A 14736-nucleotide genomic window follows, 5' to 3' on the forward strand; every position below is an offset into this window, starting at 1 on the left:
GTATAGACAAAACAGATTCTTCTTGGCCCTTAGCCAAAAACATACCCTTTTAACTGACACTATTTGTCACTTGCAGTGAAAAGCTGGTGAGTGATTAGAATCTTGTTTGACTGTTTTCTTTCTAGAACCTACTGGCTTAGAGTATCTCCTTTTGCCAAGCACATTTTTTAAAACATGGAAGCGGTAGAAAACTTTCTATTCGTGGCTAAATAGATGGATGCACAAAAGACTTATATTTACAGAAAAGACGACAGATGTTTCCTGGGAGTTTGTTACATATTGGCTTGACACGAATGTGTGTGTTAGGGAAACACAAATGTTAAGAAATTGATGCACAACACGAGAACATGCTGCCCACAGACACCGGGGGGAAGACAGCTACCAGCTCTTCCATTGTCCTTAACTGCTTGCCCCATCCCTGTAAATCGAGGGTCCCTTCAGGACGCACAGCATTTCTATTAAACACAACTGCCTTTCCCTTCATCGGCCCTGAGAGAATTGTCACCACCCAAAAATGCAGTTTCCCAAGGAGGAGAGCTTCGAAAACATGACCCATCTCTCCAAATGCCACTCCCGCCCTCCATGCCCAGCATCTCCGCGTCTCATGAAGAAACACGCAGATGCACTACAGACTGGCCTAAACGAGCCACATCAGTGTGAGAGGAAGATCTCCAGCCACCTGGCAGAACAAATCTTTCTTTCTTTCTCTCTTTCTTTTTTTTTTTAGAACAATTCTTTCAATGTCACATGCACAACCTTGTGCGAGAAGGGAGAAGTTAACCTGAAGGCCCAAAGAGATTCTACATTGTTGGCTCTGAGAAAAACCGTCTTCAGAATAATAAAACTTAGCATTGATATTATAAGTAAAAGAAATGATGATATATTCAGGCACAGATGAAATAGGTTCTTAATCTATGAGTGGCCAGATGGATAATCTTCAACTACAAAGAGGATTCAAAACTCTGGGGTCCAGACAGCTACTATTGAAATTTCAATTTACATCTTATATGTAAGCTAGAAAGATAAACACTAACATAATTTCAAGTACAATTAACACATCTTCACAGCATAGACAGGCAATGAGGTCTTGGCTTTGGGTGCTAGGAAAGGTTTTGATTTAATAGCCAACCAGGCAAGAGTATGTCCTAAGTATAGCTAATACTCATGCAAATCTAGTTGCTGTTAGCTCTTTCTCAACAAAGGGAAGACATGAAAACTGAAGACAAAAGGACCAGAAATGTGAACACAAACTAGAGAAGAGGGTGAGCAGGAAGTGAAATAACTGCTGGCGTGTGACTTAGAGAACAAACCTGCCTGAAACATAACAGCTTTAATAACCTTGCAAAGGTCTCACACTTGCACTGGTTTACAAATGCATTTTGCTACGCCGGAAGAGAAATTCACCAGGCAACAGAACACTGAGCACTGACTGTTTCTCTGGTAAACTCGGTCTCCTTCTTCCCTGTCAGAGAGAACAGAACTCCTTTGAAGAACAAGCCACAGGATGGGTAGGAAGGATATAGGCAGGAAGGGAGCTGGAGATACCAGATGCTGTGTGAAAGAAGCCAAGGACAGCAAGAGGTTATAGGGAGGGGGTGGGGAGGCCGCAGAGACCATTGGGGTCAGTTGGTGGCTCAGCTCCTGACTATCTTAGGGCTCCAAGTACTGCTAAGCAAGACCGTAAGCCTCCCACACCCCCTTTACCAACCCAGAGCTTTAATCAATAGGATTTAGAGTTACCAATGCAAATAAAAAGGAAAAAATAAAGAGCTTTGACTATGAAGTTTTTTAAATCTTCTCCTTTTGTGTATCTGCTCTTATTTTTTTCAGATGCTTAAGAAAGCCAGGCAGCAACAGCTAAAATCAGAAAGAGGAAAGAAACAACTTCTCTCTTTGTCCAATTAAATAAAAGACGTGTTTGAAAGACTCAGTTGTCCATTCCTTGCCTTGTCATGGCCAACACTGGGTTTCTCAATCAAGAGCCATTCTGCCCTCTGATGAAGGGGTGTGGTGGGAAGACAAGTGTAGGGAGCCGATGAGAATGCTTCTAGTGAGACCAGGCTTGTGATGGGGTATTCTGCAAGTTACATGTGCATGTGTGTGCACATGTGTGTCATGCACATTTGTGAAAAGCAGTTTCTTTGCTCTTTAAGTTTCTAGGGCAAGAAGGCAAAGAGAAGTTATGTAGGGCAGATAGAGAAGAAAATCATTATGTATAAATAAATGAAATACACTAAGCCATAAACTCTATGACTGGAGGAATTACATCTGTATGCTTTATTTCTATGGCCCAGAGTCTGCTACAATGTGACTCAGAGTAGGTGTTCCATAGACATATTTTAATTAGTAGTGTACATTAATAAGAGACACTAAGAATTCTAAAAATAAAGCTTAAATTAAATAGAGAGCCCTCTGAAAGCTCAAGCACCTCATTCAAATAACAGTCATTATGGCTACATCATGATCTAAACCAGCAGGGGATAAAGTGGGGCAGGTATTACTCTGCATATATTCCACTTATTTAAACAGAGTAAACGGAAAACAGAAATTTAGGAATATAAGAATTTTAGGTAGATACACTTTGAGCAAGAATGTTCTGCAAAATATTTGGGATTGAACATGGAGGGGTAATAAACGCATGAATCATTGTGATAACCACTCAGCACATATGAAATGCTATAAAAATCAGAATTCTGAAAGCTGCAAGATCAGTTGCATGACACTTTCAGGCCTTTCTTTTAACGTTTTCTTATAGTGACTTTTGTCTCTTCCTTTCTCAGTTTAGCACTCCCCTCAGAAGAATCTCACTACTTCCTCTTCTTAAAATAGCCATTTTGATGTGGTCCTCCAAACTGCTTCCAAAGAAGAAAGCCAGAAGACTTTATAGCTGCTAAAGAGATGAATACTTAAAGCAGCAGAAATAAAGCAATAATTGACATGAACATATGTGTAAAATTCAACCTCTTGACCAAAGTAAGTATGTTCCCATAAACACTGGATTTAGCGGTTTCTTCTACTTACACGTTCATTTCCTGCGTATTCTCAGCTGCGAAATAAAAGGTCTTGATCTGCGGGTGGCTGATCTTGAAAGCACTTGAGGGAAAAAAGCACAGACACGTATAAAATTAGTGTGTGTGATCATCAACGTGTTGTAAATTTGTAATTTACAAAGGTCATCCCTTTGTCAGTTACAAAAATAATTTAGTCACACTAAATACCTATTATCTAATCTCTATTTCACTTAAAAAACAGAGAGTTAATTTATCGTGGCAGAATATCCAGAACTGGACTGAGTCTTGGCTGATCAATAGTTTCTATTTAAAACATATCGGTAGATTTTACTTCTATTTACTAACTGTATTTCTATAAGAGACAATAAATTAAAATTTAGAGTAATAGAAGTGCCACTTCAAAATACTTAGATAAACTCCTTCAAGAATTAATTCAATCAAATATGTACAGAATTTATTTATAGGAAAATGATCAAGTACAGAATTTCCAAAATGTTATAACCCATCTAAAACCTTATCTAACCACCCCCTGGTAAAGAAAACAGCATAAGGCAGACTTTTAGTTTAAAATCACAGTATAAAACATTAAAGATAGCAAATAATAAAGTGTTTCCCATTCAGACGGGGTCCAGTATGAATGGTAAACTGTTCACCACTCAGACCAGAAGTCCTAGACTATGGGCAAGGGTATTTAGAAATATTTGCTCAAAACCACAAGAATCCTCACAAACTTGTATGTTATTAGATATGTACAGCCATACCAGAGGGGCAAAGACTTAAAATTAGCACCAGTTTATTCATTGTTTTAGAAATAACTTAATCGGCTCCTGCTACTAGCAACACAGACCAACAGGGAATGCTCCTTTCCAACGAAACAGGAGAAGATGTCAAACGGGTAAGAAAGAATAAGGAAAGGATGAAGAGGACACATGCAAAGTGCAGCGGGCTGCTGTCAAGAGGACCTGCCAGCCTAGAAGTCACGGGAGCCAGCCCTCCCAGGAGTTCTAGGCTGCTCTCTTCTCCGGAACATTAGCACCATGGCTGGTGACTTTTTTTGGTTCCTGCTCATTCTCTCTAGTCTTTTGAACTTAAATCATATCAGGGTGTAATCCCCAAGTCTAAGACGTCTCAAGGGAATTGAATTTCAATGGTGCTACTGATAATTCTATAAACTAAGAAAAAGTAACTGGTTTTGCCATCTTACAGACAGCTCAGGAGAATTCTGTTTAACTAGCCATTCTCTTCACATGGACAAAACCTTGACATCTGACCTCCCTGCCAATTCTGGAAGGCGCTTGTGGTTAATCCTAGCACAGACACAGTCATCAACGACAGGCCATGCCAAGGCTCCACGGGGCTTCGCAATCCATCTGCTCCATAAAATGAAATTCCTGAAAATAAGAGGTTAAAAGCTTCTATTGTGGTGTAAGATGCCCACCCATGAAGCTCCAAGTTCTCAGACATTGCATGCCACCTTCATTAACTTCCAAATCACCACATCACTCAAGGGGCTTTATGAAGGGAGATTATCCTGGCTGGGAGTCTTGTGGAAAAGGATAAGAAAACTTACTGCTTTTTTTTGCATTCAGATGCTTTCTCCACAGTGAAATCGGACAGTTTGACAAATCCATCAGCTTTTTCTGCCTGAAACACATGCATACCACATATATGAATAAATGCGGAAGGCCTAGTAGTTAGTTTAGTGAGATTACATACATTAAATAAGATAGCATAAATGGAATGAAGAGGAATCAAAAGATGTCTCTCTGAATCAGCATTGGACTTTTCCTAGATACACATTTCATTAAGGGATTTGATACTCACCTGTAAAGTCGTCTAGAATCTTTCCATGAGCAGTAACATGACACAGCTTCGGAATGGCCAATGTAGGGCACCCAAAAGGCCTTCCCTGCCCCTTCCTCTCTTCCTAACCCATCAGAGCTCTGCTTCCTGCTGAGCCTGCAGGCATCCACAGCATCATTCTCATCCTAATACTCTAGTAACCGCAGCACAGAAGACGGGGCCTAATTAGCCCGCATACATGGCGGACAGAGGCTTGATTTTGGAGTTAGTAGATCAAGGTTCTTAATAAGGATCAACCACTTACTGGTGGGTAAAAGACTTAAATGAGCTCAGGTAAATAAGACACTTAACAGATACCCAACTATCTTCTCCCAAGACTGTAGGGAGTTCCTTCAGGAATAAATCAGTCCTATCTGGGAAAATCTCAGCCCTTATTGATTCTCAGGAGTTCTTTCTACAAAGGAAAGACTGCAGAAGAAAATGACATTTTTGAGACATAAATGCCACTTTGAAACGTCAGTACTTTCATAGGAAATGTAATTATTCTTCCTCCTCTCAAAGAATTTGTTCATCTTTACTATACGGATAAAATTTAACTGAACCACCAGGAAGCTAGATTGCTTATGATGAATAAAACTTAAGTCTTCTACCATCTGCACTGGTGCCTGAGTGGAGAAGTACAGACCACAAGAATGAGCACAAATTAGTCAGTGGTTATTGGGAGGTAAGCGAGAAATGCTTTTTAAAATGCATTCTTAATTTAAAAAATCAGCTAGATATGAAAGTAGCGCCATGGGTGCTCTTGGCTCACATCGGCATCCGTCTCTCTCCCTTACCGCCAGCTGGAGCGCAACTCGCACTCTGCTCTTCAGAACGATTAAACCGAGACATCCAGCCTTAGGCCTGACTTATTATTTCCCCCCTACAGCGGTCAGTTTACCCAAAGCATTTTGCTAGAAATGCTTTCTTCTTACAAGACTCAAAGTTTAATTCTAAAGGGCACTTCCTAGATGGGCACTAGGTTTATCATAAGTTATGCGAATGTTGAGTCACTATGCGGTACACCTGAAACTAAAATAATACCGTATGCCAGCTATAATTGTCATTGAAACATAAATTTAAAAAAATAAATAGGTAAAAATAAAAGGTACTTCCTTAAAATTATGTACATGTACTTTTATAATATATGTGTATTTTTTAATTCAAATTCTATATTTCTTGATGGACTGTTTATTAATTGCTCAATGGTAGTTTCACCAACCTATCTCAAAGAGAATGAATGAGAATTACTTAAAGAACATAGACTGGGCCCTGGCTGGCGTAGCTCAGTGGATTGAGCGTGGGCCTGTGAACCAGACGATCACGGTTCGATCCCCGGTCAGGGCACATGCCTGGGTTGCAGGCTGGTTCCTTGCAGGCTAACTACCAGCAGGGGATACACAAAAGGCAACCATACATTGATGTTTCTCTCCCTCTTTCCTTCCCCTCTAAAGATAAATAAATAAATAAAATCTTTAAAAAAAAAAAGAACATAGACTGGGAAAATTAACATTTTCTACAATGCATAGTGCTTCCCGTGGATTCCCAGTTAACATTATGGAAAAGTATAGCTTTGAAAAGTTGTGTTAGGCTCCAGCAATCCCACCCTTCTACTCAAGAAAGTGAAAAACAAGTGCTCAAATAAGTGCAGGTACGTGCACATGTACAGCAGCATTATTTGTAAGAGCCAAAGGGTGAAAAGAGTCCAAATGCCCATCAACAGAAGGGATAACCAAATTGTGGTATATCCATACAATAGAATATCATTCAGCCATAAAAACAAATGAAGAACTACATGTTACAATGTGGATAAACCTTGAAAGCATTAAGCAAAGTGAAAGAAGCCAGAAATGAAGTGTCACACACAGTATAACTTCACATATATGAAATATCCAGAACAGGTGAATCCACAGAGAAAGAATGCAGATTAGTGGTTGCCAGACACTTGGGGGAGTAGAAAACGGGGAGGTACAGCTTAATGCACACAGGTTTTCCTCTCTGTGTGATGGAAATATCCGGAACTAGACAAAGGTAATGGTTGCACAACACTGAGAGTGTGCTAAATGCATTGCACTGCTCACTTCAAAACCATTAATCTCGTGTAAATATCATCTCAGGAAAAAAAAAAACAACCTATGTCAGGTTGAGGTATTTTTAGATACATGTTTATAATAGTGTTAGAATAAAAAATAAAATAATTTATATTAACCATTTGTTTCTACTTCCTCCATCCATTCACCTCGATGTCCACTGTTCCACAGAGGTGGGAGTTACCAGGAGCCCAGTGCCGTCCATGTTGCTAGATCCCATCTACCTTGACAAGCCCTTACTTAATTGAACTCATGACTGACACTATAGTCTGCCCCCTCCGCCCTGAAATGCCTCATGCCCTGTTTTCTGACATTGCTGCTGCCCCTCTTCTCCCCAAACTACTCCTTTGTTCTCTTTCTATGAGTCTTTTCCTCCTGTCCATTCTTAAATGTCAATGTTCCCAGATTTCTGACCATAAACCCCTTCTCTTCTCCTTCCAATACTCTTTGTGGGGCATCAGACACACCCCCATGGCTGCATGTATCACCACTATATACACACATCCAAAAGCTGTACCTCAAACTGGGGTTCAACCCAGAGGTGCTGTCTTGGGAATCCAGCTGCCTCGTGTACTGAGCCACATGGGTATTCTATGGGATCCCCCCTATGAACTGAATGTGTCCTTCAAAATTCATATGTTGAATCCCTAATGCCTAGTGTGATGGTATTTGGAAGTGTAGGTTTGAGGAAGTAATTAGGTTTAGATGAGGTCACGAGGGTAGAGTCCCATGAGTAGTGCTCTGTTTTAAAGATTTTATTCATTTATTTATTCATTTTAGAGAGAGGGGAAGGGAGAAAGAGAGGGAAACATCGATGTGGGGGAGAAACACCCATCAGTTTCCTCTTGCACGCCTCCAACCAGGGACCTGTCCCACAACGCAGGCATGTGCCCTGACCAGGACTCAAACCAGCAACCTTTTGGTTTACAGGACAATGCCCACCCACTGAGTCACACCAGTTGGGGTGAGATTAATGCCTTTATAAGAGGAACACACAGCCCCTCTCTTACCTCCATGTGAAGATACGGAGAAAGGCAATTGTTTGCAAATCAGAAAGAGAGCCCTTGCCAGACACGGAATCTGCCAGCACTTTGGCCTTGGACTTGCCTGCCTCCAGAACAATAGGGAATAAATGCTGCTTGATGTTTTGTTATAACAGCCAGGCTGACTGAGATATTCACAAACCCAAAACCAAACTCATCACCTTACCCCATACAATGCCTGTTCCCTTTTCTCCTGTGTTCTCTATTTTAATCAATGACACTACTTCCCTAGAGTTGTCAAAAGATAGGAGAGATGTCTTTGCCTCTTCCATCTCCTTCTCAGCACCTGTGCAAGTTGCATCACTGGCGCCTCTGTCTCTGCCCTTCAATACACCTATTCCCCACCACTTCCGTCAGGCCACCATTAACCTCGCCAGAATTACTGAAAAGTCTCCCACACCGTTCCCCCTCTCCCTAGTTCTGTCCCTCCCTCCAGTTATCATGGCAACAGCACAGCAGTAGCAAAGCCTCACGAACGTTCTTCACGTCACTTTTTTCATTAAAATCCCGCATGGTTCCCAATTGCCCTTAGATGAAGTCTACATGCCTTAGCAGAGTATAAAAGGTCCTTCATTACCAAGTCCTGATTAATTATGCAATTTCATTTTCTCCAATGTGCCTGCTCCTTACTCAGCCAAAATAAACAAATAAACTAAAACACTGAAAATACGTCCATTCGGCTGAATTAGAATTGATATCCAATTGATTGCATTATTTGTCTCTAGACAATCTATTTTCAGTTCAAAAAGCCTATCTCAAGCAATAGCAATACAAAAAAATCAATCAACAAAAAATGAAATAAACATATGCCTTTACTATTATTTGTTATTTACTTATAATAAATAATTGTAAATCTTCATTTGGGTGATTGATTTTCTGCATTACTGAATGGCCGAGATTCCTTCATCTGAGACCCTAAATAAATCTCAGTGAAAGATGCCTTTGTGTATCCCCAGTAAAGCATTTCTTTACGAGCAAAGGCACATTCCACTGTTCAGAAGACATTCAAGATATGCTCAAAATCAAGATAACTGTGTCAAAAAATGTCCTTGCTTATCTGACTTGCAAAAACAATGCCTCAAAAATGATCATCACGACAGGCAAATCCTAAAGCAATGACAGTTTTCTCTTCTTCCTCCTCCTTCCCCTTCTCTTACTCCTCTCAAATCCCTTATTCCTTGTTACATTAACCAAAATAGTGTTCTCAAATGATATCCTTCCTCTTCGAGAATTCTTAAGTTTCTGAGACATTACTTGAAAGTTCCACATTAGTACCTGCAAACATCCCTCTGTATCCTAAACTTACTTTAAAAATTTGCTTTCTCGCCAGAGGTATCAAACCACCCTTCGGCCACTGAGGAAACTTGTCTTACCAAGTCTAGTCTTAACTCTGAAGCGAGACAGGCTCGTTACTTTGTGGCATGAGTTTTACAATATTAGAGGTGCTCGTCCTCACCAACCAGTTCACCCACTTTTCCCGACAACACGGATTGTATTTGTCCCAGTGGAGTCTCACCAGCACTTGCTGTCATTAGACAGCATTAAATGCATGTTTTCATCAAAACTGTTAGGGTTCCACAGGCATTTATTCAACATATGTATTTGAGTAGCTTCTTTGTGTCAGGCACTGTGTGAGATATTTGGAGTAGATTAGGGAACAAAACAGACAGAGAGAGATCCTTACTCTCGTGGGGAAAAGATAATAACTCAACATATCAGCATATAAATTACATAGTTATAGGCAATAACTGTTATGGAAAATAGCAAAGTTGATCAGGCAAGCAGGGTGCCTTCTGCTCCTAGGCTTGTAACGCCCTTCCCCCCTCACGCCCCTAGATACGTCTCCAGCCATCAGCCCAGGTGTGACGCTCTTTAAAACGTTCCCCCCTCGTTGCCCTGGCAAGTGGCTCAGTTGGTTAGAGTGTCACCCCACACACCAGAAGACTGCAGGTCTGACTCCCGGTCAAGTCCTAGTTGCAAGTTCAATCCCTGGTCAGGGCAGGTACAGGAAAAAACACTGATGAGTGTTTCTTTCTCACATGGCTATTTCTCTTTCTCTTTCTCTCTCAAATCAATAAAAACATATCCTAAAAACATGAATGAACCTTGAAAACATTATGCTAAGTGAAAGTCAGATACAAGAACCCTATCATTCGTTTACGTGAAATGTAGAGAGAGGGCAAGTCTGTGGAGACAGGAAGACATATGGAGACATATGGTAATGGCGGTTGCCTGCAGCTGGGGTTGGGGATAGAGAAGAACTGTAAATGGGCATGGAGGATTTTATCGATATAATGAAAACAATTTAAAAGTGGTTTATGACAATGGTGTCATCACTCAGTAAATTTAGCAAAAAATATTGAATTATCAATTTGAATAGGGTGAATTTTATGATATAAAAATACAGTTCAATAAAGCTGTTTTTCAAACAGGAGATGCAGGAAATTTGAGGGAGTAAAAAGCTCTGGGTGAAATCCCTCCTCTTTGGCTACCAGTAAGACCCAAAAGAAGAGAAAATAGGAGGTCTCTGGTGGCCCTGCTTACAACTCAATGCCATTCATTCAAATGTTAGACACCAAGTTGGCTCACGGTCTATGGTTTAAGCGTAACTATGGCTTCACGTGCAGGCGACAGGCATTTTATATGGAGTTTACCACACTTCCGACCTATTTTTTAATTGATTAAAATCAGTAATCAAATTTGAATATTTGAATACCAAAATAAGTGTTCTTTGACACTGACAAAGTCTGACTTTTCACACTACAAATACCTTGCAAAACAGACAAAATTAGTTTAAGTATCTACACAAGTCAGAAAGGTAGAAGGGACCTAGAAAAATAAAAGTGTTGTGTATGTCAGAGAAAAGGCTAAGTCAGAGAAAACCAAACCAGCAACACATGAAGTATAACAGGAGAAATTATTATGCCGTCCATGGTTTAAAATAAAAGGTATAATTATCTCTCTATTCTCCGTGAAACCATATTTCTTTGATTCAAAGAAACTTCATTTTTTATACTTTAACAACTCTGAAATGAAGAGGCACCTTACAGTCTATAAGGGTTTTCACTGTAACATTTCCCCTCAAAACCTGTGATTAAACAAATGACAGGTCTTTAAATGAAATCCTCAATTTGAGGGGAAACTGGTTTTAAAAACAGAATATAGATTTTCTGTAATATGCTTTTGTGTTTATGTATAAATACGAATTTGACATTCTTGGAATTACTTTAAATAAAACATAAGTGAGGCAACCCAGTGACTATTAGAGTCAGGAGAAGCTGCAAACTCCATTTCTCCAAATAGATCCATGGTCTCCTCAATTCAGGTCAAGTCTAAATGGTGAGCACAACTGCCCACCCCCCTGTCACCTTAGAACAGCTGTCACTAAATTCTAACAGTACACACAGACTCATCACCACTGGAGAAATCTGAGTTACAGTCTCTAAAATACACACCTAGAGTAAACTGAGATGGAAGAAAAGAAAGCGTCAAATCAACTGTGAAAGTCCCAGCCCCACAGTGAAACGGTGTCAGACACCGCTGGTGGTAACGCAAAACCGAACGTGATGGAAGGAAGCCGGGCAGCGACTGGCAAAGATGCATGTGCCCTTTGACCCCGGAAGGAATCCCCCTTCTAGGATTTGCCCTAGGTGTAATGATGTGTAATGGCGTGTGCATTGCAACCTTATTTGCAACAGAAAAAGACTGTAAAGAATCCAAATGCCTGTCATCCCAGGACTGTTAACTAAACTGCGGCATCCACGTGTTATGGATGACTATTAAAAATGACACGTATACACGCTGAGTAATCTCTAGGACATGGTAAAAGGAAAAGTAAGTCAAGGTACAACAGACATAATTTGCTAATTTTGTGTAAGAAAAAAGAAATAGGCTACGCCTCAGTATATAGACTTGTCTGTATCTACAAATAGACTCAATGGAAAAATAAAACAAAAACAGAAAAGGGGGAAGAAAAGAGGGTAGAGGAATACAAATGAAAGCAAGACTTCTCTGGTTATAATTTGTTATCTAGTGCTGATTTGGGGGCTCGGGTAAATGACCTATATTAAGAAAAACAAGCTAAAAAAGAAGCAATTCCTAAAATTGAGAAACAAATAGAAACCAATGAACCTCACAGAATGTAAGCCTGATAACCCCACGCAAATAACAATGACTCCTAGAGACCATAGAGCACAGAATTTTGACTGTGGGTAGTTGGTAGAATAGGGTCTAAGGACTTTCAGAAGTGACATCGTTACTATTTTTTACATTGTCTTAATCAGTTTTTGCCCACTGCCCCCACCCCACCAAAAAAAAAGGTTTCATTTAATCTAAAGTTCCCTCTTCCTCTCCACAGGAGAGAGCCCACAGCTCTGCTCTGCTCTGGGGAGGCCTCTTCCCTTCAGAGAAGGAAAAGAAGATTCCTTGCCAAGGCCACCTGCCTTCTGCCCGCAGTGCTGCTCCAGCAGGCGGAGAGCTGAGCCGAGCCCCCCAGTGACGAGCACTTGGCCTGTGACGAGCACCCCAGAGGAACCAAGAGAAAATGATCTTTTTGTTTTGTTTCTCCTTCTAGTATCAGAAACAGTTCTGGCAGTGAGAATGCCCAAAGTCCTCTCAAGAAGTGTAATAATCTTAACTAATATCTGATCATAGTCAACGTTTATTGAGAGCCAAGTACAGTCCACTGAGGAACGACTGTCTTCAACTTGAGAGGAAAATCAATCGCATCCAAGTGCCAGAATTTGCAAAATGACTGGTTTCTAAACTAGACACCAAACCAGATTGGCATTACAAAATGAGAAAGGTACGTGGTATCACTGCAGTGACAGAACTCAGACCTGAAGCCAGAAGTCAGTTAACTAATTCCAGGCATGACCTCGAAACACTGCTTTGCCCTGAATGATGTGGTTCAGTTGGTTGGGTGCCGTCCAGCAAAATGAGAGGTCGCTCGTTTGAGTCCACTTAGGTACATGCCTGGGTCGTGGGTTATGTCCCAGTAGCAGCACGGACAAGAGGCAACAGATCAACGTTTCTCTCTCACATTGATGTTTCTCTTCCTCTCTTTCTCCCTCCCTCCCCTCTCTCTTAAAATAAACGAAGAAAATTTAAAATAAAATGAGAGAAAAATTTCTTCAGTCACAACTAGGAGCTAAAACAGGAGAAGAGGATTTGCAGTCATCGATGGATGGATGCACACAGTAGGTGCCTTGCATTGAGACACTTGATACCAAATCCCCACAGGATCCTCACAGTGAAAAAGCAGGTATAACCAGCATCTCGGGGCTAACGAGGTTTAACATATAGATATGTTATATATAATACCCTTAAATTGTATAAAAATTAAGATTGTATTATTTCACTATCTGATAAGAACTGGACAAAGGAATGAAAGCAAAAGAGAAGGGGTATCCTGGAAAGACAAAAGTGAAATCATGTCATTCCACTCCGTCCGCTGTCAGCTGAGCCCTCTGAATAGCTGCTGTGTGTCTTCGCCTTGCCTGTCTTCTTTGCTGCAGACTAGTCAATGGAAAGAACAGTTTAAATTCTTTGGAGAACAAAGATGCTGGCAAGCTTCCTATATCTTCATATACCATTTAGGGGATGTTTTTGATAAAGTATTGTTGCGTTTGGTTTTATCTAACCTTACCCTGCGACTAGAATGAGATTTGGACCCAGAGATACTCATACGTTGTTGTCACAAATGCCTAGAAACAGAAATGTTACAGAGCAAATACTTGGTAAATGTGTTTGACAAATAAATAGAAAGGCCCAATTTACTACAGAATCCACAGATTTCGGGCACTGATTATGAAATGGAGTGAAGACGTTGATGGTGACAACTATGATGGTGCTAAGGAGGCTAAGGCTCCAACTAGGGGGAGAGAAAAGGGCCTGAGAGATGCAGGTCCCTGTAGCAGGTGCGGCTGGCGGCCCCACCATGTCCCGCCAACCCGACTGCCCAGGGAGCACTGGCCAGACTTCCCACGGGCCGCACCTGCCCCGCTTGGTGGTGGCGGGTGGGCTACTGCCCTGGCTGCCACATCCCACTTCTCCACCTGTTCTGAGAGTTACTGCTCCAGGACAAGTCCTCCAGCAGCACCCACGGGACTCAGTGTGTACCCACCCCGGGTCCTCTGCCCCATGGAAGGAAAACTTGGAGGTGCACAGGCTCTTCGAGTCACACAGGAGAATTACATTCTAGTTACCCACCGTCAAAATTTGTTTGCTAAGTAGAGGCTTCTTAGCTAATTTTCTACCCTTTTTCACTTCCTCATTGCCTTTCCAAATATTTCCGGTATCACTTCCCAAATAAACTACTGGAGCCCAAATTCTCTTTTCAGGGCCTGCTTCTGGGAAACCTGAACCAAAATGCCCTTCTTCTCCAAGAACATATATAGCCCAGCTGCTTGGTACTGTAAGCCCTCTTCATTATTTCCTCCTAAAAATTACTCAAGGACGACTATTCAATGGCATATTGGGTCACGTTTAAGTGGCGACTAAGAAGTAACTGGCATCCCGTTCTATGATTTGTGAATCAGTTGTCCTAACGCGCCATTCATTCTTCCATTCTCTCCCTATGGAGTCATATTTTAAATGAAATCATTACTTATAAACTTTCGGGTAGTCTGACATACAAAGAGAGTCACTTGCTTCTGAAGTACTATTTTCAAAAAAATTAGGAAGGAAACCTCACGGTATAAAAGAATCTTTCGTAACTGTTGCCTGTAATGTAAAATCCTTAGCACGCAG

At 41.0% G+C, this 14736-nt stretch overlaps 1 protein-coding gene across 3 annotated transcripts in view; it reads right to left on the bottom strand.

Annotated features, from left to right (window-relative positions):
• Nucleotides 1–14736, bottom strand: part of IPCEF1 (interaction protein for cytohesin exchange factors 1) — a 79109-nt gene that overhangs the window by 39223 nt on the left and 25150 nt on the right. For all 3 annotated transcript variants that reach the window (XM_037052657.1, XM_037052740.1, XM_037052824.1), the window contains 2 exons: nt 4582–4655; nt 3022–3093 (listed from right to left, as the gene is read on the bottom strand). In XM_037052657.1, coding sequence (XP_036908552.1) covers nt 3022–3093; nt 4582–4655 — 146 coding nt within the window. The remainder of the gene's footprint in view (nt 1–3021; nt 3094–4581; nt 4656–14736) is intronic.

The sequence above is a fragment of the Sturnira hondurensis genome, unplaced genomic scaffold, assembly GCF_014824575.4.
Source record: "Sturnira hondurensis isolate 20B ecotype Veracruz unplaced genomic scaffold, ASM1482457v3 Scaffold0000167, whole genome shotgun sequence".
In the NCBI taxonomy this organism is placed as follows: domain Eukaryota; kingdom Metazoa; phylum Chordata; class Mammalia; order Chiroptera; family Phyllostomidae; genus Sturnira; species Sturnira hondurensis.